The sequence below is a fragment of the Schistosoma haematobium genome, chromosome ZW (genome assembly GCF_000699445.3).
Source record: "Schistosoma haematobium chromosome ZW, whole genome shotgun sequence".
Taxonomy (NCBI): Eukaryota; Metazoa; Platyhelminthes; class Trematoda; order Strigeidida; family Schistosomatidae; genus Schistosoma; species Schistosoma haematobium.
In genome coordinates this window covers 87030220-87056790 of record NC_067195.1, presented here as the reverse complement: position 1 = coordinate 87056790, position 26571 = coordinate 87030220, and the positions used below count along the sequence as shown (strand labels likewise).

Sequence of the window (26571 nt, the reverse complement as noted above, 5' to 3'; positions counted from 1 at the left end):
TTTTGTTTGAAAAACAATAGTTGAATTCATGGATCGATTAAAGATAGACCACTACGGAAAACCTGAAAGTACTGGACGGCCATTCCGTCTTAGTATGGGACTCCTCTTTGATGCTTATCCACAATCCCACTCGCAAGATTCGAAACCAGGACCTTCCGTCTCACGTGCGAGTATGTAATCTCTAGATCGCTGTTGAGAAGTCCCATACTAGGACAAAACGGCCGTTCAGTACTTTCAGGTTTTCCATAATAGTTTAGCTTTAATCGACTCATGAATTACTTACGCCTGTTACTCCCAATGGAGCATAGGCCGCTGACCAGCATTCCCCAACACATTCTGTCCTGGGCCTTCTTTTCTAGTTCCATCCAATTCTTGTTCATTTTTCTCATGTCTATCTCTATTTCTCGGCGTAATGTGTTCTTTGGTCTTCCTCTCCTCCTTTGGCCTTAAGGATTCCATGTGAGGGCTTGTCTTGCGACGCAGTTGGGTGCTTTCCTCAATATGTGTCCTATCCACTTCCAGCACTTCTTCCTGATTTCTTCCTTCGCTAAGATCTTGTTTGTTCTCTCCCACAATAGGTTGTTGCTAATAGTGTCCGGCCAACGGATTCGAAGTATTTTGCGTAGGCAATTGTAAATAAACACCTGTATTTTCTGGATGATGACTTTCGTGGTAATCCAGGTTTCTGCCCCATACAGTAGAACTGTGTTGACATTTGTATTGAAAATTCTGACCTTGGTGTTGGTTGACAGTTGCTTTGAGTTCCAGATGTTCTTCATTTGTAAATATGCTGCTCTTGCCTTTCCGACCCGCACCTTCACATCTGCATCAGATCCACCCTGTTCATCAATGATGCTGCCCAAATACGTAAAGGTTTTTACATCTTCCAAATCTTCTCCGTCAATTGTGATTGGATTGGTGCATTTTGTGTTGTATCGGATAATCTTGCTTTTCCCTTTGTGAATATTGAGACCTACTGCTGCTGAGGCTGCTGAATTCAACTATTAAATTACTACAATCTTCACAAAATCTCCTTTTCGATAAAGTTATGATTGTTATACATTTCAGGAAAACATGTTATTTTACAAATGAACATACTTTAATATGTGTCAATAATACTTAACTAAGCATAATATAAGTACATTATGATGCAATGTTAATAGATATAATGCCATTTAAGGAACTTCCGGGTAAATATAACTTTGAATGAATACTTACTCTTGTCGTCATGGTAACGTAATTAAGGATTTTATTTATTTAACTACCATTTTTCTTTACATCACATGCAGATACTCACTACTCTCTTAACACTTTCATGTTTACTCACTAAATATAATAAACAAGAGGAAACATTTATGATTATATTTTACCAGGTTAATTGTGTCCTTCAATAGTTTTTTCATCAAAATGGTGGATTGGGGGCGGGGAGAACTTGAACTTTTCCAGTGAATTGAACATTGAATTGTTGTATTGTAATTAGAAAAAAATGGGAAAATGTTCAGCTAACTGGTTTGACTATAAAAATATAGTGATTAGTGGTGGTGGTGGTGATAATGGTCGTGGTGGGGAAGATTTGTAGCTCAGATGGATGATTTTAATGGAATTTTGTTCTCTAAGTTGCATGCTTTAGTCATGGAGCTTTCATCGTTCTTCTGAACGACATCATCATTAGTACAAACTTCAGGTAGAAGTGTAATGTTCGAAGCTCTCTATATATATGGTTCACAGCTTGTCATGACAGGTTCAAGGTCAACAAGAACCAATCAACATCGGAGTTTGCAGGACAAACTGTGAGCCGTATGTAAAGGAATTCGAACACTTCACTTCTACCTGAAGTTTGTATTGATGATATTGTCGTTCGGCACAACCATACCATCTAGCTGAAAGAACAAAACTCGATCAAAATAATGATTAGTACATTCAATACTGTTCTTTATTGAGATAAATTATGAACATAATTTTTGAACAACATTGTCCTTAAGTGTATCAGAATATAGTTATTATGTGTATATTTCATTAATGATAAAGACTTCAGTTTGATTTTGTAACGTTTGTTTATTTATATCTTTAAAAAAATGTTCGTACTTATCAGTCACATATACTTCAATGAGGTAAACTTCCATCCATTCATTAACTGGAACACTTTTGTTTTAAAATATGATATTTTGTGGTGGAGTGGTGTTATTAACATGTTAACTAGCGACCAACTATAATGTATTTAAAAGATGGTGGTTGGAGGTAGTCAACAGGAAAACCTGGACTTAAGTTTCGTGTTAAGTGGTGGTAGGGATCCAATCTATAAGGGAGTATCAGTTCCCTCATAATTACAGGTACACCTTGCTGACGAGTGCAAGTAGCACGAAACCTAGGTCTAACGTTTCCTGTTGACTACCTCCAACCATCATCTTATCTCAACATAATGCACTCAATGTCGAGTCACCTAGATTGTTGGCCACATTGCAATTTGATTGATAGGATTTGATCTGCACTCAGAAAGTGCTGACATACTTGACATTGATCACCACTTAGCGATTATTCATTTGTAAGTGTACCTTAAATTCTGTTACACAGCCAAACCTAATTCATATAATTTATTGAATAGTGGGTAGTAGTGGAATCTGTTCCATGCATTTGATTATCTTGTTTGTGACATATTAACTATTGAAAAGCAAGAAGTAATGGATAGTTTATTAGCGGCCCCTTATCTGACTCCAGTTAGATCGTACATGTCGTCAATCCTTGTATAGATACTATCGACTTAACTTGCGTTGGGGAGTAATCGAATTAAATAAGTCAAATACAAGAATGAATTCCGAATACATATATTTTGTTCACTTATTGATTTGGACAGACAATCACAGGAACGTAGCGAATAGAAGAGAGTAGAGAGAAATGATGCACGTTGGAGAAGGTGTGTGAGCCAACTCGATTTCATCAAGCGTTAATTAACATTTATAGTTACAGACTTGGGATGAATGGGATAAGAATGGTACACATATACGTTTACATAATAACAGTCAAGGCTGATAAGCGAACAGTTAACAAGGACATAACGTGACTCTAGAAGAATAGATAAATTGGCCTGTTCAGAAGCTAGAATAAGCTATATGGACTTAACATAGTAACTAACACTACAAATTATTCACATTAGGATGTTACTCATCAACAGCGCTCAGTAATAACCGCACAAAGGAGTAAACACGGAATTTTTCAATTTCACTTTGAGCGGTTAATCTTTAAACAACAAATCTAATTTTTACCAGATTACATACTTAACTTCTATCAGTCCTATTAGCGATATTACACATTTACCTCACTATCAGTCTATGTAATAATCTGTAACAATTTGGAAAACTCACTCGGTTTCCCATATTGTACGCGTATTCCAAGTATCTAAATTAATGGTTGATCTAGTTGTCAGAAGGGGCATCAGTGTCGTGACTTTCGAAGGAAGTCGGCTTTCATCATGAGGCATCATGGCTCTTCTAAATAAAGATCTTTTTAAACTCTCAGGGCACAATTTATATGATTTGAATTATTTTTTTCTGGTTACGGTTTTTTAGCAAGTTATTTTTCTACGTGATGGGGTCACTCATCCCATGCCCAACCTCCTTCCTTTATCTAGATTTGTGACCGACAGTAGCCTTAGAAGGTGGGTTCCCGGTGGATTTATGTATTATTCTACTATTTTCTCCATAAATGATTCATTTTAAATTATGCAATAATTTTACAAAACTTAATCTCCCCTTTCTCTTTTCTTCTTCTTCAATATTGTGTTCCCCTCCTCCTCCTCCCCCTCTCCCAATTATAGTCAACTTCATCATGGTTGGATTTAGTTCCACAATATAAACAAGAAGCACCAAAAACTCCACCACATATTATATTACATTATGTGGCATTTAAAACAACATGGGATTGGTTAATATTATTTTTAACTGGTTATACAGCAGTAATGGTACCATTTAATGCAGCATTTAAAAGTAAAACAATGGATGATGTTAGTTTATTAGTTGTCGACAGTATTGTTGATGTAATATTTTTTATAGACATTGTATTAAATTTTCATACAACATTTGTTGGACCAAATGGTGAAGTTATATCAGATGCTACTATTATACGAATTAATTATTTAAAAGGATGGTTTATTGTAGATGTATTATCATGTTTACCATATGATGTATTTAATGCATTTCAACCGGAGGCAACACAAGTAAGTTGATTGAAATCAATGTATATATATATATATATATATATATATCAATATGTGTGTATCTTTATTGATTGATCGATATGTGCCATATGAGTCACTTGATTTGTGTGTAGGATGTGATACCAATTGGGAACCCAAACCGAAGCTGGTGGTTTTCTTAGAGGGCCAAATTCCGAACCTTTGACCTAAAAGTCTCATCCATAAGGCAGTGGAGTAACATAAGGAGATACAGTCCTATGATAGCCGGTCACCAACGATTGGTTTATATGCAATGTTTTCCCTAAGGATCCTGAAGCCCATGTGTATCACTGGTTTGGAATCAGGGTATTCCAACTCCACGAAGTGAATTCTCCCTGTCCATCAAGTCGGTTAAGTCGTCGGACACTCACTTTTCGTCCTCTCAATTTTTTAAACAACAGTAATTCTACGAGAAGGTAGTGAGTAGGAGTTCCCTGATAATGGTTGTATGAACGTGGCCATGCGAAAGCGATTGGAGAGATAGTTCTGACTGTCCCTGTCCTTACTACAATCATAAATTGTTCAACACATTTTAGATTAATATAAAGAAAATACCTTTGTTATGTAATAATTATATCAGTTGTAATATTATAAGTATTATAGTAATAATCACTGTATTGAATTGATTCATTCTATTAACTTTCTTCTTGTTACTATAATGCATTAAATACAATATGAAAACTATTGCACCATTTGTAAAATATGTTCTTGTTTCTTCATTATAAAGGATATCGGTTGTTATGAGCAAATTTTATCGTTTAATAATAGTCATTATCTAATGCATAAACTCTCTCTTAACCAACCACCCACCTACTCATCCATACATACATACATGATGTTTGGTCTAACACAGCAACATGATATGCTTCATAGTTGAAAAGAAACTTAGTCTTAGAAAATAGTAACTAAGGTATTTATAAAATAGACAGAGATGAAGGAAGTAATAATGATTATCTATAACATTAAGAAGAATCATATATAATCTGAAGATACATCTTTAGGACTGCACTCCATTAAGCAAGATTATTGTGATCCTACTGATCGATTCTAGATTGAAAAACATCACAGTATAAAATGGCCACCATTTTTTTTTCTTACATTTTCTGATTTAGAGTCAAATCTGCACAAACCTCTTCTGATAATAATCATCTGCTCACTAGTGACTGACTTAAAGAGATACTCCTGGAGTTCTAGTGGGAAGCCGTTACCAGTGGAGTTCAACCAGGTCTGTTGTGAGATATCAGCTCACTGAAGACAATGGACATTAGCACCGTTGGACGCCGGCTCAGTGGTCTAATGGTTAAGTGCTCGCGCGCGAAGCCAGTAGGTCCTGCGTCTGAATCCCGCGGGGTGCGGGGTCGTGGATGCGCACTGCTGAGGAGTCCCATATTGAGACGGGACGGCCGTCCAGTGTCTCCAGGTTTTCCATGGTGGTCTAGCTTCAACTGACTCATGATTTCAATCTGTGAAAATTTCTAAAATCTCCACAAACCTCTTCTGAAAATAACTTTATCTCAGAAAAACTGAAATGTGTAAGCTTAGAGCTAGATTGTTTGAATAAATGCATTATCCATTCAAATGTTAGTAACTAAATTAGGTTTCACTACTATGTCAAAGATTCTCTAAATTAACATATTTTACCTTAGCTTTTATTAAACCTAGATAGGTCTTTGCTACCACATTATCACTAGCATGCAGTAAGCTATCCAAATACACACACCCACACACACATATATATATCGCAACCATTTCTATCCGACCAGTAACATGAGTGTGTATTTGTGAAGCATATTAAAAAGTACACCTCATATTTAACTTTAGTTAGTTCTAATAACATAAATCACTATGATTTTCATATATACCTAAATTAATGGTTGATCTGGTTGTCAGAAGGGACATCAATGTCTTGATTTCCGAAAAAAACTTGGTTCTCACCAATGAGGCGTCATAACTCTTCTTAATAAAGATCATCTTGTAGGATGGCGTACAGTCGCGGTTGAATATGATCACCACTACATGAATGTTGCGTACCAAATATCAGAAGGCGATTAAACGTTGTAGCGAGATATATTTGTTGACGATCTCGTAATATCAAAAAAATACCAAAATCGTGCCAGGTTACAAGTGTGGTTACTGAGCGTAATCGAATTCGTGCAAGGTCACAATCAACGGAAGAATGAATGTGTTTTGGTACAGTTAAACAAACGAGCACAGTAAAAGATTCATTGATACAATTGGTTATAATAATAATTGTCTCCATTACACTAATCGCGTTCTCTTGATAAAAGTAGGTCAATACAATCTAACTCTCAATGCACAATTTAAATGATTTGAATTATTTTCTTCTGGTTATCGTTTTTTTAGCGAGTTATTTTTCTACGGAATGGGGTCACTAACTCCATACTCCGAGCTTGGAACCGGCAGTAGCCTCAGAGGGTGGTTTCCTGGTAGAATTATGAATTTACTTTCAACATGTTTTCCCTTCACAACAACGATTTCTTTTTCTTTTATTTCTTTATTCATTGAAATATACAGAGTACAATTAGTTCCTTATTTGGTGCATTAAAAGTTGTACGTTTATTACGTATTGGTCGTGTTACACGTAAATTAGATCAATATTTGGAATATATGGCAGCTAGTTTATTATTAATGATATCTGGTTTTGTTTTATTGGCTCATTGGTTAGCATGTGTATGGTATAGTGTTGGTCAAACTGATTTAAAAAATGGTATTTATTATGGTTGGATACCAAGATTATTAAATGATATTGACCAAGGTAAAACTACTCCAACTAATTGGACTAGTGGTGTAAGTTATTTATTTATTATTAATCATGAATTGTTTATTTAATACACTGAAACATTGGACGACTGTTTCGTCCTACTATGGGACTCCTCCCTAACAGTGCGCATTCATGATCTCGCCTCGTGAGATTTGAACCTAAGACTTATCAGTCTCGTGGATGCGCACTGTTAAGGAGTCCCACAATTGGATGAAATGGCCGTCCAGTCCTTTCAGGTTTTTCATGGTGGTCTAAGTTCAATTGAATCATGATCTCAACTATTAAAATTAATATAATCTCCAAGAAAACCCCTTCTGTACATATGAATAGTTTAAATGTCGGCGAAATAACAAAGTATACCACAATCTTATATTCTCTAAAGAACCATTGGATAACAGTTGGTTTTCTTCTTCTACACAAATGGGACGTTAATTTACCATAGACGAATATCTACACTAGATTCTCACTTCCTCCCAGTGTCTATTCTACAGGACTTCAATACAACTCAGATCAAGAACAGATGATTAGCATGACTATAATGTAAATATATTTCCACACTAAAAATCGACAACAATCCAATAACAATCAATGATTATCATTCCCGTTCACATATCAATCTCTTTCACAAAATATTTTACCAACGAGTACCTTGAACTGAACAAGTTTCACGTTGAATATAAAACTACCAATCTGTTGAATGTTCCATATTCCCTACTTTTATTAGCTAATAAATAGTTATTTCAGTTTGAATTGAGTTAATCTCAATTGACATTAGTTTATAATACACAGTATTCTTCAGTGATATAAACGTTTCATATCCGCTAACTAAAAGGGGGAAGTTCAACTTCAGAAGAGGGGATGTATTCCATAACCAGCCAAAAGCACGAACAACAACAACAAGCAAAACCCAACCATAGTGGAGAAGATTTGTAGCTCAGGTAGAAGTTTGTGCTGATGATGTCATTCAGAAGAACGATGAAAGCTCCACGACCAAACCATCCAGCTCAGAGAACAAAAACTCCATCAAAAGCTCAACCATTTATATACAGTATAAAAATGTCTTTAAGAAATATTACAAAATAAATATATTAAAAGAGACAACGAACCAATCATATTTAAAATTCTCTTAAGCGGGAAATGTGGCATGAAAGTGAAAATGGGTGCTTTTGGCGTCAAAACAAGAAATTTAAATTTTCAAAATAAAATTACAAAAATAAGGTATTTACCAAGTGAGTTCTGAAGTTCTAACAAATTGACAAACATAGATGCTTGAATGAAAATCTCATTGACTTGAATGGAAACATAAGAATTCTGAGTATAACTGAAGTGTTTCTTTAAAAAGTATAGGGAAATTTACTGAGAAAATCACTGTAAAAAAAACAATAAATGAACAACTTTTAACAGCCTTATGAATTCCGAGGGGGTGGTTGACATCCCAAGACTTCGACCTAAAGGTCTGATTCACAAGATAATGGAACAACGTAAGAAGATCTAATCCCATGTGTAGCCGGTCACTAATAATTGGTTTATACGCCATTTGTTCCTTCAGGATCCTAGAGCTGATGTACATTAATGGTTTGGAATCAGGGTTTCCCAAATCCTTTACATGGATCCTCTATATCCACCAAACCGGTTAAAGTGTTAGACATTCACTTTTTGTTCTCTCAATTTCGTAAACAATAGTAATTCCACGAGAAGTTCATGAGTAGAACTTCCCTTGCATTGGCTTTATAAGCATAGCTATATGAGAACATTTTGAGAAGGAGAACGGATCTATCCTACCGTCAGTCATATCAGAGCATTTAGTAAATTATCTAATCATAGTCACTATCTTACAAATTCTTTAAAATACATTTAACTCCAGTTTCTTTACTTGTTACCAAACAACGGTGATAATTAACTGATATATATTATCTTTTTTCCCCCCCCCCTAAAGACAAAACTCTATTTGATCTAATCATGTACACACACACGCACACACACACACACCCCTATTGCTAAAATTTGTTTATTCATAAATTATTAATTATATTGTTTTAACCTTAAACAACAAGAGAACAAAATTGAACTCCTTTTTCGGCATATCTCATGACTAATAATGCTCAATGTTCTATATGTCTTATATGAATAGATGGGAATTATCTAAATTGAATTAGATATTGACTTGTATTACTTTATATTGGCTTGTATTGGCTTAATGACCTTAATTCTAATAAATATTAATAAAATATGTCAACTACAATTTGTACCAAGAATATACCATAGAATTGAAGGTCTCTTATTCATCAATTAATCATGTCTAAATAAGACAAATGTCTTCTTCTTCTTCTTCTTCTTCTTCTCGGTCTTCTCCTTGTTCTTATTCTTCTTTGTTTGAATAAGTTTTGTAGTTTACATCAAGTAATTGGTTTGATTAGAGAATTACAAAACAAAACAAACAAACAACAAGCTATTTTATCTTAATATAAAACGATTTAGAAGTGGATATATATATAGATACGATCATCTGTGTAGGATTAAACTTGGAAAATATTGAGATAAATCTTAGGAAAAGCGGCGTGACTCTAATTTATGGACGACCTTTGAACGACTCTTAAGTGGCCTTTAGGAATATTAGCCAATCAGCAAACAGTCAATATAGAATAAAAATATGTTATACAAAATAAAGTGGATACACTTCTTATACGTGATTCAAAAACTTGTCAACGTTAGAAACAGGTTAAGAGGTTCTAAAATCGTAATGACTACAGTAGTGGGAATCATCCATACGCCTACAGAATAGTTGACCTTTGTAGCCATGATAAAGTCTCAAAAACTCTTTCAGCTTCGAACATATAGCTTCAATATTGTTTGAGTGTACTCCGGTTGTTGAGTGCACAAAATGCTACTTGTGGATAACGACACAATGCACATAACCAAGACTATGTAGGAGTCTGTACGCTCTCCAAACATCCGTATATATTGTAGTGCCTGGCTGCAGCCAGTGTTACTGGTGCTTTTATTATCCAGTTCGCAATAATTGTCATACTTTCCTTAGTTAGGAATTATATATGGGGTTTTCATCACGAACTGACACCAGCTATAATGCCAGAAATTTATGTAGCCAAATGGATGAAAGGCTTTCGCGTTAAAACCCGAAATCTATTATCTTGTACCTGATTGATTCGTCCACAAATTATATTCTCGCCGTTTGATTTGTTATAGCCGGTCAATTATCACATTTTGTACAAAATTGCCTGTGAACCGATCGTACGTTAGCATTAAGCACTGAAGTTGGCGCCGTAACCTTGAAATCTCTAATACACTTCTGATTGGTTCGTCCATAAATTACAGTCTCGCCGGAAAAGCATTTAAGTTATTGATTGAGAACATAAACCGATTGATGTTAGACCACTATTGAAAACCTGGAATTCTCGAAGTTCTAGTAAGAAGCTATGATCAACGGAGCTAATCCGTTTCACGTAAAGACAGATATCTATCTTAATACGATGGAAGATGATAGCGCAATTTCATGGGTTAATTGAGGTTATACATTAAAATTGTTGGATGCCGACTCAGTGATCTAGAAGTTAAGCGTCCGTGCGGGAGACTGAAAGCCCTGTGTTTGAATCCTGTGAATAGGATCGTGGATGAGCACTGATGACGAGTCCTACAATAGGATGAAACGGCCATCCAGTGCTTCTAGGTTTTCACTAGTGATCTAGCATCAGTCAGTTCATGATCTCAATTAATAACTTCATAATCTTCACAACCTTGTACGTAATCAATCAGAATGATTAATTCAATGAAGACTTTCTGTTTTCGGCGAATACATTTTTAAAACTGTACAGCTTTGAAAATGATCTTTACGAAATGTTAAATTCCAATAACAGGATGAGTGAACGAATAGAATCGATAACATTTTATGCATGACGTTTAATAAAAAAAGTTCAGATCGGATAAATATGGTTTCTTTGAAGAATTTTCCAGTAGTATTTAGGATATTTGCATATGTTAACTCAATCCTGAAGAAAGATAACCTTCGCATTCACTTCTACACGTTTGATAGAATAACACAGAAACTGATTAAGTTCCTTAACTGTGTAACTTTGAAAATGAATTCACCGAAAAGGGAACTCTTCGAAATGATGGAGAAGATTTCTAGCTCAGGTGGATGATTTTGATAGAGTTTTATTCTTTGAGGTGTTCTATTCTTGATTGAAATTATGAACTGATTGATGTTAGACCACCGTTGGAAACCTGGAAGCACTGGATGGACGTTTCGTCCTATTGTGGGACTCCTTAGTAGTGGGCGTCCACGATCCCGCTTGTGTGATTCTATTGTTTGAACACGATTAAGCCATCCAGCTCCGAGAGCAAAACTCCATCAAAGAGAACTCTTCACTGAACTAATCTTTCTTATTTAATGTCTTAATGGGTATATACTGTTTATTTAATTAATCAACATGGATAAACTATCTATCCTTATAAGATATCTTATTATTATTATTGTGATTATTTAGAATCCACCACTTCCACGTACAATGACTTATGTAACATCATTATACTTTACATTATCATTAATTACAAGTATTGGTTTTGGTAATGTATCAGCGACAACATTTGGTGAAAAATTAGTTGCAGCGGTTTTTATGCTTATTGGAGGTAAGTTTTAAATTTATAAAATGATGAAAAATCTATAGTCTATTTAATAGTTAAATTGATGATTCGATGTAACCTAAACTATCATTGAAAACCTGGAAGCACTAGACGGACGTCTCGTCCTAGTATGGGGCTCCTCAGAAGTGTACATCCATGACCCCATGCAGTCTTGCATGCGAACGCTTAGCCTCTAGACCATTGGGTCGATATTCAACAGTGTTAATGTCTAACTTCAACCAATTCACAAAACTGTGCCACCATCCACCATTGTCTTCAATGAGTTACTATCTCATAACAGACAAGGTTGAACTTGTAGTGTCGGTTATTATGATAAGCCCATATGCGTTACTCTAGCTTATTCATTCTAAGTGAGCCATATTTTGACCTTATTAATTGTTCGCTTATCAGTCTTTACTGTCTTTATATGATCGCATATGTGTGTGCCCTTATTATCCCATTCATCACATATCTGTAACTTATTTTTATCTGACATTAAATATTGATTAACGCTGTGTCAAATGGGAGTTGGCTTACTCGCCATCTCGACTGCGCGTCGTTTCGCTTCTCTCTATTCCAATCGCTTGTTATTTGACTTATTTAATTTCATAATTGACTAACGCGATTTAAATCGATGATTACATACGAGGATAGACGGTAACAAACATTCATATGACCGAATCGGAGTCAGATCCTGGGCCACTAAAGTGGAGAGCCCGTCAACAAAAATCATCCGATCTAAATGACAAAATAAAGGGCCACACTAAAAACTCCACTAGTCACGGTTTCTTACTAGAACTCCAGAAAAATACTTTCTTGAAATCAGTCAGTAGTGAGCACATGATGATTATTATCAGATTGGTGGTTTGTGGAGATTGTAGTAATCTTAATGGTTGAATTCATGAGTCGATTAAAGCTAGACCACTATGAAAAAACCTGTTAGTACTAGATGACCGTCTCGCCCTAGAATGGGACTCCTCATCAGTGTACATCCACGAACCTTCATCCGGGATTCGAACCAAATACCTTCGGTCTCATGCGCACTAACGCTTAACTTCTAGCCCACAGAATCGGCATCTATTTAAGCTCGTTTATTGATAGTTAATTTATTGAAGAATATTTAGCTAATTCAGTATAACTTCAAACAGATTTGAGACATTTTAGTAGTATCTTATGGTTCATATAATTTGTATGAATATTATGATAGACATTCTCTGAATCTCAATAGTTTATATTACCGATAGTCTTTAGTTAGACAATCAGGAAGCATCAGAAAACAATGGACAAATGTTTTTTCTTAGTATGGGATATCATAGTTAGACATATCTATAGTCTGACTAGAAGTTCTTTTGCTTTTTAACCTTTTCATTGTATTAGATAACATCGGTGGTTTACAGATCCGAACGTATATTTCAGTAATATCTATTTCGTGATATCCTAACGGGTGGAGATTTGCATTTCTAAAGCTTTATGTCTTAATATCAGTCACTTATTGGGTTAGTGATATCTCCCGACAAGAATAATAAATGGTGGTAACTGTTGGGATCGATTTATGAACCAAATACGATATATATATTCTTATTGTGTAACTCCTATGAAACTAAACTATCTGCATATTCATGTTCCTCTTATTATGAGCATCCATTTGACTCATATAATATGATGATATAATTTACCATTCTTGAGTTGTGCCCAGTTTATTGATTACAGTCTCCTACATTCACAGTCACTTTTGGCTTGATTTTGTACAAATGTCATTTGATGTGGTTTGGTTAGCTGGTATATAAACCCAGTATATTTGAAATACATGATTCATATCGCGAAGGCTGAGATTGGTGTTCTGGCCTCTAATAACCAAGGCTAGGCAGGACTCAAGGACTGATAAGGACTTTATATTGGCTCGTACGGGTTTTCATAAGGCATTGGTCCAATTGATAAATCACTATTTCACTAATCAACAATATCATTATGTCATATATTGACTGAGTCACAAAACCCACAAATTCTAACAATTCAGTAATCATTTCTTGTTTATAGCGAGACTCTAATTTGTGGACGACCTTTGAACGGACCTTCAGTGACCTTGAGAAATATTAGCCATTCAGCAAACAGTCAGTATAGAGTAAAATTATACTATACAAAACCAAGGAAATAAAGTGGATACACTTCTTATAAGTGTAATTCGTCCACCAATTATACTCTCGCCGTTTGATTTGTTATAGCCGGTCAATTATCACATTTTGTACAAAATTGCCTGTGAACCGATCGTACGTTAGCATTAAGCACTGAAGTTGGCGCCGTAACCTTGAAATCTCTAATACGCTTCTGATTGGTTCGTCCATATATTAGAGTCTGGCCCTTGTTTATTACTCGTCATCAAATTCTATTTAACAATTATGTCAATGTTGTGATATTTTACATTGATCAACTTACAGAGAAACTCTGAATTCTTATTTACTTCATTCTACCTGACTTTTCTTTTTCTTTTTTTTGTTTCTTTATTAATAAACAAGCATTTGGTTATGCTACCATATTTGGTAATGTGACAACAATATTTCAAGGAATGTATGCAACACGTTCTAGATATCATGATATGATGGCATCTGTGAAAGATTTCATTAAAACACATAGTGTACCAAAAGATTTAGCTGAACGTGTTATTGATTATGTTACATCAACATGGGCTATTACTAAAGGAATTGATACAGCTAAAGTAAGAATATTATTTACATTTTGTCTTGTAACTAATCTCTGAGTTCTTTATTTACAAGTTGTTAGATTAAAAATATAAGAACTAGGAACTATTAGTTAAGTAGAGGTGGATAGTGGCTGACAGTGGAATCCAGGACGCGCATTTCGTCGTATTATGGACTCTTCTGCTGGATGCACCTACATCCCAGAGTTGATGTTCAATCCAGGACTCGAATCCAGTATCGTTCTCTTCAAACGCCATCGAGTTATCCACTTAGCTACTAAGTCCTGATAGCCACCTGCCACCTGACGAGTCCCAAATAGGAAACGCGCGTCCTGGATTCCACTGCCAGCCACTATCCATCTTTGGTTAAAAATCTTGTGACTTAAGGCAATATCGAGGCAATCCGCACTGGATGCACATATGCCAATACGAGACTGACCAGTTGCAGTCCTAACTAACAATGGGAAGATATAAGTAAAACAACACCAAGTGAATTTGAACTATTAGTTAGTTGTAATGGAGTTTTGTTTTTTGAGTTAGATGGTTTGGTTGTGGAGCTTTCATTGCTCTTCTGAACGACATCATCAGTACAAACTTCAAGTAGAAGTGAAGTTTTTGATTGAGATCATGAACCAATTGATGTTAGATCACCATTGAAAACCCGGAAACACTTGGCAACTGTTTCGTCCTATTGTGCGACTCCTCAGAAGTGCGCATCCACGAATCACTCGCAGGATTCGAACCCAGGGCTTAGAGTCTCGCACGCGAACACTTAACCTCTAGACCACTGAGCTGGCCGTCATCCAACGGTGTTAATCTCGAACCTTAACCAATCCACGAAATCGCGTGACCATCTTTAATTGTATTGACGTAGATACCTGTCTCTACCCGAAGTGTTTGAATTTCTTCACATATGGCTCACAGATTGTCCTGTAGACTTGGATGTCGATTAGTTCTTGTTGACCTTAAACCTGTCATGACAAGCTGTGAACCATAGTATAGAGAGATTCGAACACCATCTCACTATTAGTTAGTTGTTTTGCCTTAGTATTAATCAGCATTTGCAAACTGTATGATTAAAATCAGGAACAAAACTTTAACTACTTTTCTTTCAGTATCATTGAATTAAGCTGAAATAAGTTCTTGTAATATATGTAGAAAGTAGACTTTAACTATGGTCAATTTGTTAATTCTACACGGTACATTCATCATGAGAATTTTTATCTTATGTGACCACAGACAGAGAGTGAGGGTCAGTGGAACGCTATCCGAATGGAAGCCAATCAAAAGTGGTTTACCCCAAGGCACCATCTTAGGCTCTCTACTTTTACTTCTCTAAGTTAATGAATTGCCGCTATTGCTTAAGTCGTCGACATCATTGTTTGAGGATGATGTCAATATCTAGAGAACAATAAGAAGTGAGGCTGATCATTTTGATTTCCAAGCTCATTTGGATGAATTAGTTAGATGGACTTGAGGTTGGGGCTTACAAATTAATTCTAGGAAGAGTGTGCTGATGCACAACGGACACGGTAATAGTTACCATTATACTATTGATGGAACATTTCTTCCACGCGTTCAAGAACATAAAGACTTAGGAGTAATAATAAATCATGACTTGAAAACAACTACGCATTGCAACGCAGCTGCTGTCAAATGTTTACGTGCCTTATGGTCACTTCGCCGAGCGTTCAAATCTTTTGACGAGGAAATGTTTCGAATTTTATATCCCACCTATGTAAGAGCACATTAAGAGTACTGTATCCAAGCAGCTATCCCATGTCTGATAAAGGATACTAACTCACTTGAGCGTATTCAACATGTGGGGACGAAATTAGTGAAGGGTCTTTCTAAACTCTTTTACGATGCGCGCTTAAAACGCCTAGACCTTTTCCCCTTTTCGTATCGTAGGATGCGAAGTGACCTTATACTGGCATTTCGTATCTTTAATTATGATTTGAGTGTTAATGTGTCTTATCGTTCTGATCCCTCTAGCACTGATAATCTCCGAGACCATAGGAAGAAGGTTTACAAACGGCGATCTAATAAATTTAGGGTGGGGTCCTGTTTTACTCATCAAGTGTTCAATGATTGGAATGCCTTGCCCAAACAAGTGGTATCAGACCTATCAGTGAATATTTCCGAGGAGAAGCTGGACCGTCATTGGAAGGCAATCTGTTAGGATTAACATAGGTTCACCAACCTACTATCATTACTACTGAAGACTGATTAGTTAAGCTAGTATTGAATAAGAAAATTCAGAATAATCTACCAGTAATGAGCATATTCATATGTACATGTTAGATCTATCGAAGCGTCTAGGTCAGCCAATTGAGATACGCGCGAAACCGAAGTTTCAAAACAACTATTTGTCTACAATAGCGGTTCTTTATTGAATAATACACTAAATTTAGTTACAAACCTCAACTTTTGAGGTGTCTGGGGCATTTAAACGCGTCCTTCAAGTATGAACGTAAAAACGCTACCTGTAACAGTAACATAAAGAATAATTATAACATAAGATAGTACAAAAGACAGCTGGTAGCTGTGTCTATATTTGATAACAGTTTATGAACAACCGAAACCCGAACCAAGAGCAAAACAATGAGGAAACTGTTGAGTTTAAACGAATGCACGAAACTGTGGATAACCGCTGTAATGATTAAGGTACAGTAATTAAAATGGTAAATACAATGATAAGCACAATAAACGTAATAAATATATGTGAACATTTTAGAAAATTACACCAAAACTTGTGTTACAACATAGGTTTAAAAATTGTTGGGAACACGACTGCTTACTGAATGTAAATAAGTAGTACAAAACAATATGCAAAAGAAAGGAAAGGGAGCTAGTGGAACAATGTAAGACAAACTTAACAGTACATGTTAGTCAAACTTCCTCTATGAAGATAACTACATAGAACTTAGTCAAGTTTTCACATCTTTGTGTGTTATAGTTTCCCAGTAATCACATGTGCATGCACAGTACTAAAGGAGAGGAATGATGTTATGTCAACTAGATATCGGCTAAGTTTCAATGTTAATATTCACTATGTCAATTTACCTATCATCTATTCGTCTAAATTGTTATACATTATCCATCAAACTCAGTGTAGCAGCAGCCTCAGTAGCAGTAGGTCTCAACATACACAAAGGGAAAAGCAAGATTATCCGATACAACACAACATGAAATGATCGAATCACACTGGACACAGAAGCTTTGGAAGATGTAAAAACATTCACATATCTGGGCAGCATCATTGATGAACAGGGTGGATCTGATACAGATGTGAAGGTGCGGGTCGGAAAGGCAAGAGCAGCATATTTACAAATGAAGAACATCTGGAACTCAAAGCAACTGTCAACCAACACCAAGGTCAGAATTTTCAATACAAATGTCAACACAGTTCTACTGTATGGGGCAGAAACCTGGATTACCACGAAAGTCATCATCCAGAAAATACAGGTGTTTATTTACAATTGTCTACTCAAAATACTTCGAATCCGTTGGCCGGACACTATTAGCAACAACCTATTGTGGGAGAGAACAAACAAGATCTTAGCGAAGGAAGAAATCAGGAAGAAGTGCTGGAAGTGGATAGGACACATATTGAGGAAAGCACCCAACTGCGTCGCAAGACAAGCCCTCACATGGAATCGTCAAGGCCAAAGGAGGAGAGGAAGACCAAAGAACACATTACGCCGAGAAATAGAGATAGACATGAGAAAAATGAACAACAATTGGATAGAACTGGAAAGGAAGGCCCAGGACAGAATGTGTTGGAGAATGCTGGTGGGCAGTCTATGCTCCATTGGGAGTAACAGGTGTAAGTAAGTAAGTAATTCATCAAACTACTGATTATCTACTACACTAAAGAAATGTATGTTGTTTTTGCCTTTTGTTTTTTCTTCCATTAGGTATTAAACTATTGTCCAAAAGATATGAAAGCTGATTTATGTATACATTTAAATCGTATGGTATTTAATGAACATCCAGCATTTCGTTTAGCTAGTGATGGTTGTTTAAGAGCATTAGCTGTAAATTTTAATACAATACATACAGCACCAGGAGATTTAATATTTCATCAAGGTGAAAGTATTGATCAATTATGTTTTGTTGTTTCTGGTTCATTAGAAGTTATTCAAGATGATGAAATAGTTGCATTTTTAGGTAAGTTGTGTAAATTAGGATAATAATAATAATAATAGATTTCAATAGTTGACATCATGAGTCAATTGAAGCCAGACCACCATTGGATAACCCGAAAACACTGGACGGCCGTTTCCTCCTAATGTGAGACTCCACCTTGGCAGTGTGCACCCACGATCCCGCCTCACGTGATTCGAACCCAGGAACTATCGATCTCGCGCACGAGCGCTTACACTCTGGACCATTGAATCGGCATCCATTGGTGTCAATGTCTAACTTTAACTATTCCACGAAATTGAGCGACACATCTATTATCCTCAACAGTGCGCATCCACGATGCATACATGAGACTGACAGGTACTGGGTTCGGATCACGTGAGGCAGGATTGTGAATGCGCACTGCTGAGGAGTCCCGTACTAGAACGAAACGTTCATCTAGTATTTTCAGGTTTTCCATGATGCTCTAGCTTCAAATGACTCATGATCTCAACTATTGAAATTACTATAATATTTACAAAGACTCGTAAGCTTGAAATGAAACGAGAGACGTTTCTTAACAATACCGATAGTATATTTTCCTATCATTCGATTCGTGTTTAAAACATGACAGTATACAGAATATCATGCTAGCCTATGAGAAAAGGAATTTGGGTTCACTTAAACCAATAGGTTTGAAGAAAAAGCAACAGAACAGAATATTTGCAGTTCTTTCACATTTCTATCTACCATAATACAAATGTGATGAATTAAGGTTTTTATTTGAGAGCATTCAGTCTATTCACACTATAGATTAAACTTATGACTGAAATATTATTACTAAATAGGTGATGAACAAAATTTATAAATCTATGTAGAAAACAGTTAGCATCTAAACATCATCATCTATTCCATCTAAATGGTCATTGTTGATATCATGGTACTAAACAGAATAAAGTGGAGCAATACAAATGTATCAGGAGTGATAGGTTCCTCTCTATCTCATAAATCATCACTCACCAACATAAGAAGTAGTAATCAAGTTATACATACTTGCGTGTTAGAAAATGTGTCTAAACGGTTTGAAATTCTCTTGGATTTCATGTATTAAATAAACAGATGTAGTATGTAGTTACATTCTATTATAACCAAACAAAAGATTGAGGCACATCCATCTTTCGGTTTCTTAAACATTTAGGCATTAGGAATCGAGGCCTACATTTTCTTCTATTCAAATATAACTCGTTCCACCTTTAACTTACTCAGATAATCCTTCATTCCTTCCCACTGACAAAAATGGTGTCGAAATCTTTTGACGTTATACCGTATATGTTTAGCAAAGTAAATAAATCAAGCAGGTCATACATGTAAACCAGCATGAATTATGTATTACTCAGACAGACTTAATCTTCTTATTACGTTCCCTACAAATGTAATAGCCGTGAGTTGTTTGATGTATTTTTAGAATCGGAAATATTTTAGCAAATAACGTTGAGCTACTTGTAAGTAGTTAAACTTTAAAAAGAGAAAAACTGTGCAATTCATTTTAATATCCAATATTATTCTTGTAAATAGAGTAAACGATTGGTGATATAACCTTATTATCATTTCAGTTTTTCTCCAACTATACTTCCAGTAACGTGTACTTATGATCTTCACTTTTTGGTGAGACTATAATTTAGGGACGAACCAATCAGATATAAGATAACAGATATATTGGATTTTGACGCGAACTTCATTCATCCATCTGGCCAAATAAAGTTTTGGCATTTTAGCTAATGTTAGTTCGTGATGAAAAACAGTGAATCTAATTCTTACTCTAATATCAACTGTGAATTATAATCAATATCCTTCAAACTGCCTTATAACCCTCATTTAGCTTTAGTAAGTAGGTAGACACTCTCAAAGTCAGTTAAGCGTCGCTCAACGGTCGTCCATAAAATATAGTCTCATCTAAATTTTCACTATTAACTTACTCGATTATCATCTTCTAGATATTGTTTAGTATGAGAAAATTTGTTCAGCTACCACTGATGTTATCTCTCTCATTCTCAGCATATCTGAAATTCAACAGTGATAATTTCCCATGAACTATGTTTCAAATTGTCTTTAACTTCAATCATTCGTGAATAATCGCTGATAATTAGGATGTAATGTTTATTAAAGAAATAAGTTGGAAACCATCATTCACAACAAACTAATAAAGAATATCGAGTGATCTTAAGATCCTAGATTTCATTAGTTAGAGGGTCTTAGATGATTATTGATGAAGAATCATATATAAGGAGATACCAGCTATCTAGCACTCCTTGGCTTTTTAAGTATTCAGTAGTTAAAGTCAATTCCTTAGGTTTGAACAATCTTTATCAACATCTCATACTAAGAATCCTTCAAGTGTAAACTACTGGATCTTCTTGTATTTCTATTAGAATTAATGTAAACTATTTTATAAATAATACTTATGTTATTAACTTGTCAATTGAATGCTACATGTTATATCTGGTCGTCGCTGATTGTTATGTCAGAAACGCCTATCACTTATAGTCGAAACGAAGAACCGCAGCAATTCCTACGACGCAAAAGTAAGAACATAAAAATTGGTATAAGTGGAGATTTATCAACCCCAAAACACGACGACGATGATGACCTTAAATGAACAAGACATATCAACGTACTTTTTTTCTGGTTAGCGTATTTTTTTAGCGAGTTAGTTTCCTACAGGATCGGGTCACTAATCCCATACCCAACCTTCCTACTTTATCCGAGCTTGTGACCGACAGTAGCCCCAGGGGAACTCCAGACGGAGTTATTTTATAAATAATTCATTGTTTCAATATAGTTAATGCTATTATTTATTCATAATATGATTAGTATAGTTATATGAATAATGATTATCTTCTCATTGTTATTCTCTGTTCAACTAATCATTTGAATAATAAGGACGTGGCGATGTATTCGGTGAACCATTTTGGAAAGATCCAAATAGTATGAGTCATTCAGCAGCAACAGTTCGTGCTTTAACTTATTGTGATTTACATTGTATTAAAAAAGATTGTCTATTACAAGTATTAAAATTTTATTCTGCATTTGCAAATAGTTTCGCTCGAAATTTAGTATTAACATACGATTTAAAAACACGTGTAAGTAATGAATAACTATCATTGTATTATGTTATTTTTTTTGTTTATTTATAAGCATGGGTACAACGAAGCACCAAATAAATACTATCTGGGTGCTCAAGCCGGAGTAGGTGGCTTTCTTACGGGGGGGGAACATCCTGAGCCTTCGATGTAAAGGTCTGATTTATAGGGCAGTGGAACAACGTTAGGAGATGCAATCATATGGTAGCCGGTGACCAAAGATTTGTTCCTTTAGGATACTGGAGCTCATGTACACCATTGGTTTGAAATCAGGGTATTCCAACTCCCCTAGGTAAACGCTGTGTATCCACCAACCCGGTTACAGCGCCGGACATTCAATTTTTGTCCTCTCGATTTTGTAAACAACAGTAATACCACGAGAAGGTAATAAATAGGACTTCCCTGTCAGTGGCTGTATACTCGTGGCTATATGAGAGCATTTAGAGAGAGAGAGCTGATTCTCCTCACTTTCGATTGTACCAGGACATATACTGAACCCTTTGGATAATCTTAAATAATCTAACATTTCTATTTCAAGAATTTTCTATGGATAATGAAAGCAATTTAGGTTTAAATTTTGTTACACACTATTATCCTGTTTAATAGTTTGAAACATTTGTCGGTTAACCTGAGGTTTACACTGGTTAGCCATTTGCCATTATGGTGTATGGTCATTATTTTGAAAAGGAATGACTTACTCCTCACTATATGTAGTACTAGAGATATAAGCTCAAATTAGTCATTCATTTCTAATCCATATACAATTGTTTAGTTCTTGATACAAATAGAATACTGTCAGTTATGTTCGCAATATGATCACTAAGTTAAGTTGTTCAACATCATGTTATTTGGCAAAGGATCCTGAATGACTTAGATTTCGTGTTACCTGCCAGTTATCAGTAAGAACTATCAACTTCAACGCTTACATATAATTCGAACCTGAGTCAACCAGTCCCACAATTTGAGACATTACTATTAAACTACTTAGGTAGCGATTCAAATACATGATAACTCGGATATTTATACTACTTTATCATTCATTAACTAATATCGTCGTGTTTTTCTAGTTCCTTAAGAAACTCTCCACCTAGATTTCGTGCTACTTGGCACTCGTCAGCAGGGTTTGCCTGTATTATTCCTGAGGGGACCGATGCTCCCTGACGGATTCGATCCCGTGTCACATAGCTTCGCATTCAGAAAGGTTACCACTGAGCTATCCGGACCGATTTCTAGTTCCTTGGTATTTATTATTTCATTAAGTTGACCAATTTACTAAATGATAAGTTTATTTCATGCTCTTGCTCTTTATTTTTATTTGTTTCTTTTAGCTTATATTTCGTAAATTAGCAGATGTTCGACGAGAATATGAATTAGCTGAACATCGTAAAACTGATAATGCATTATCTAGTTTACGTGCTGATCATCCAGTTCGTCGAATGATACATAAATTTCGTCGTATAGGTACACATAATCAATCAACTAATGATTCACCAATAGGTAGTAATAGTGGTCCAGGTTTACAAGATAATGATATGATACGTATTACACGTAAATCTATTACATTAGGTGATTATGATGATTATAGTAAAGATTTTGAATTTAATGAAGATCATGAAGATCGACTACGAATTCAAGGCAAATTAGATAGTCCAAGTACATCTACTATGAATAGTACTAACAATAATAATAATAATAATAATAGTAATCCTGTCAGTGTATTAGATGAAATCGCATCACGATGGGGTAAACGTATAGAACTAAAAAACAATAATAATAAAATATCGATTTCAGATTCAATTCAACAAACAATCCCTTCTCATAAAGAGTCCCCTAGTAACACAATCGCTAATAATAATAGTAATATCAATGATAATCAATATTCACGTTCAGTTCTACAATCGAAATGGGGTAATTTATTAAAAACATCCATAATACCTGAAGAACAACTACAACAACAACAATCTAAATCAGTGATTTCGAATCCAAATAAAATCAATAATAATAATAATAATAATAATAATAATAATAATAATAATGATAATCATCATATTCAATCGATTATTAATAATCAATCAAAATTAATGAATGATCATTTTGAAAATTTACAATTAATCAATAAATCAATATTAGATTATTTAATGAATATACAAAATGAATTTAAACAAGAAATGAATCACTTAATAAAACGTATCAATGATATTGATAATCGAATTGGTCAAATTGTTTATAATATAGAATATAAACAATATGATAATAATGATAATGAATTAAAACAATCTTGGGAAGATCATCATCCTCACCACCAACACCACCATCCATATCATCTTCATCAACAAGAAGAAGAACAACAACAACAATGTAGAGAACATCACCACCACCAGCACCACCACCACCAACTTTATCCTCATCAACAAGAAGAAGAACGACAACAACAAGTACATCATCAGAAACATGGTAAATATAATAGTAATAATAATATAAGTAAACTGATTAGAACCGTATTTACATCATCACCATTAACATCATCTGATTTATCTACCTCATTTAAATCAAATCGTACTTCCAGTTTAACTATATCAAATAAAATACATCCATTAGCTAATTCAATTGATTCTAAGTTAAATCAACCAACACCAATAGCAACAACAACAACAGCAACAACAACGAAAACAAAAAGAAGAATCAGAGGAACAAGAACAAGAAGTACCACTTTAACAAATCCTCAACAAATCAATAATCAAACTATAAAATTAAATAATTTATCATTCAATAAAAAATTTGATAAATATAATATACCAAGACAATGTATATCACAATATTATAAACAATATTCAGTGGATAATGATAGTCAATTAGAATCTATTTCAACAGAAAGTGATACATCATTAATGAATGTACAACAACAACAGCATCAACATCAACATCAATCATCATCATCATCATCAACAACAACATCATCATCATCCAAAATTATTTTAGCTAAACCAATACAAACTACTTATTTTTCTACTCATTTAATGAATACTATCACTACTACAACAACAATGACAACAACAACACTGACAACGACATGTTTAATGAATCAAACTAATCAATCTTTAATAAATTATAATTATTCTTTATCACCATTCCTATCTAATAGAAATGATGATTTATATTGTCAATCAATATTAAATAATTTTAATGAAACACAATGGATTAATCGTAATCCATTTATTTATTCGATTGGAAATAGGACACAATCAATGATTGTAACGGATAGTTTAAGTAATCAATTACCAAGGAATGTATTGTATAGTACTACTACAACAACTACTACTACTACTCCTACTACTAGTAGTAGTAGTACTACTACTACTATTGGATCATCAATGATGATAACTGATACAAATACCTATGTGCCTAATTCTTCTTATATAATGTCTATGACTACTAGTAACACTACTACTACTAATAATAATAATAATCGATTATCTATTATTAATCGATGGAATCCACAATCAGATATATTGAATACACGTATATTTATTCCAGAATTATCATCTATAATGACTACTGCTATAACAACAACTACAACGACAACCACAACCACCATCACCATCACCACCACCACAACAACAACAACATCAATACCTTATCCACTTCCAACAACATCACAATATATTCATTCATCATTTAATCAAAGATCTCATATTATTCATACTAATCAATTGAATAAATCTAGGGATTTCAATGTAACTAAACAATAGAGATCAAGATATGTATACTTTATTTTATATCCATAATGTTTTCTTCTTTATTTTATTTTTCTTTTTGTTTTTTTCCTTTTTTTCCCCTTTTTCTCTCCTTTTTTTTAAAAAAAATTCTTTTTCAATTTTTATTTTAATCCATAAATTAATTCATTAAAACATAAATTATTTTATCCCCTTATTAACTAATTAAAAAAAAAACCATGGAACTGATACAAATTGGACATGAATATATTTTTTTGAAAATCAAACTATGAATTATCATTGAATTTAGGTGTACAAAGCTCATGTAGACATATACGAACACACACACACACAAACACACATACATACATACATACATACATACGTACAACACCACCACCACCACCACCAATAATAATCTGATACCATGGTGAAATGAAACATTGAAGATTTTTTTTCGTTGTTTTTTTTTAGGTTTATCCTTAAATAACTATGTAACTAATTGTTTGTTACTAAGAGAAAAGGTAAAAAAAATACACATTTGAGTTGTATATATTATCTAATGAAAGTTTATTTTACATTTTAAAGAAAAAAAAAGAAACAAAACAGAATCACAACTGAGAATAATTTTCTTTCATATTTATTTATTTGTTTATGGGTTTTTTTTTAATTTATCAATTAAATGGTTATCCATTTGGAAACATCTTAGTCAATTAGTTAGTTACAACGTAGGATCAGGCACATATATATGGCATCGATTCAAGTTGCCATAATTCATTAGCCCAACAACATGAACACTGAATTCATAGTAGTTAATTCAATGGTGGTAATATATATAAGAAAGATCGCACATAAGGACATACTACAGGAAGAAAGAATTAGTTCGTAGAAAGAAAAATATAAAACAATTTTAATCTTATAGTTTAAGAGAGGAGGCCATTGTGATCGATACTGAGTCATGTCACACACGGTCCCCAACCACTGATTACGACAGTCATACGGACCCCAATCAAATGGTCTGCATCTACCAATAGGGCTCAGACTAAAAGTTAGTGACTTCCTTAAATGATGCCACATTTTGATTGAGCCACTCCTAACTTTCTTACAACCATCCTCAACACCAGTTAGCATTGCGCGTCTTGGTAATCGGAGTTCACGTATATATGACACATGGCCCAAACATCTCAATCGATGAAGGTTTACAACCTCATCAACTGATTTACCATCATTCCCTAATACCCTGTGCA

The 26571-nt window shown here is 34.5% G+C and overlaps 1 protein-coding gene across 1 annotated transcript in view; it reads left to right on the top strand.

Moving 5' to 3' along the window:
• MS3_00004654 (uncharacterized protein) overlaps positions 1-26476 on the top strand; it is a 105633-nt gene extending 79157 nt beyond the window's left edge. Inside the window, exons 5-11 of the mRNA XM_035731112.2 lie at positions 3812-4210; positions 6764-7036; positions 11513-11654; positions 14162-14361; positions 18264-18516; positions 21412-21611; positions 22940-26476. Coding sequence (XP_035588535.2) covers positions 3812-4210; positions 6764-7036; positions 11513-11654; positions 14162-14361; positions 18264-18516; positions 21412-21611; positions 22940-25360 — 3888 coding nt within the window. The 3' untranslated portion in view covers positions 25361-26476. The remainder of the gene's footprint in view (positions 1-3811; positions 4211-6763; positions 7037-11512; positions 11655-14161; positions 14362-18263; positions 18517-21411; positions 21612-22939) is intronic.
• Positions 26477-26571: the final 95 nt, after the last annotated feature.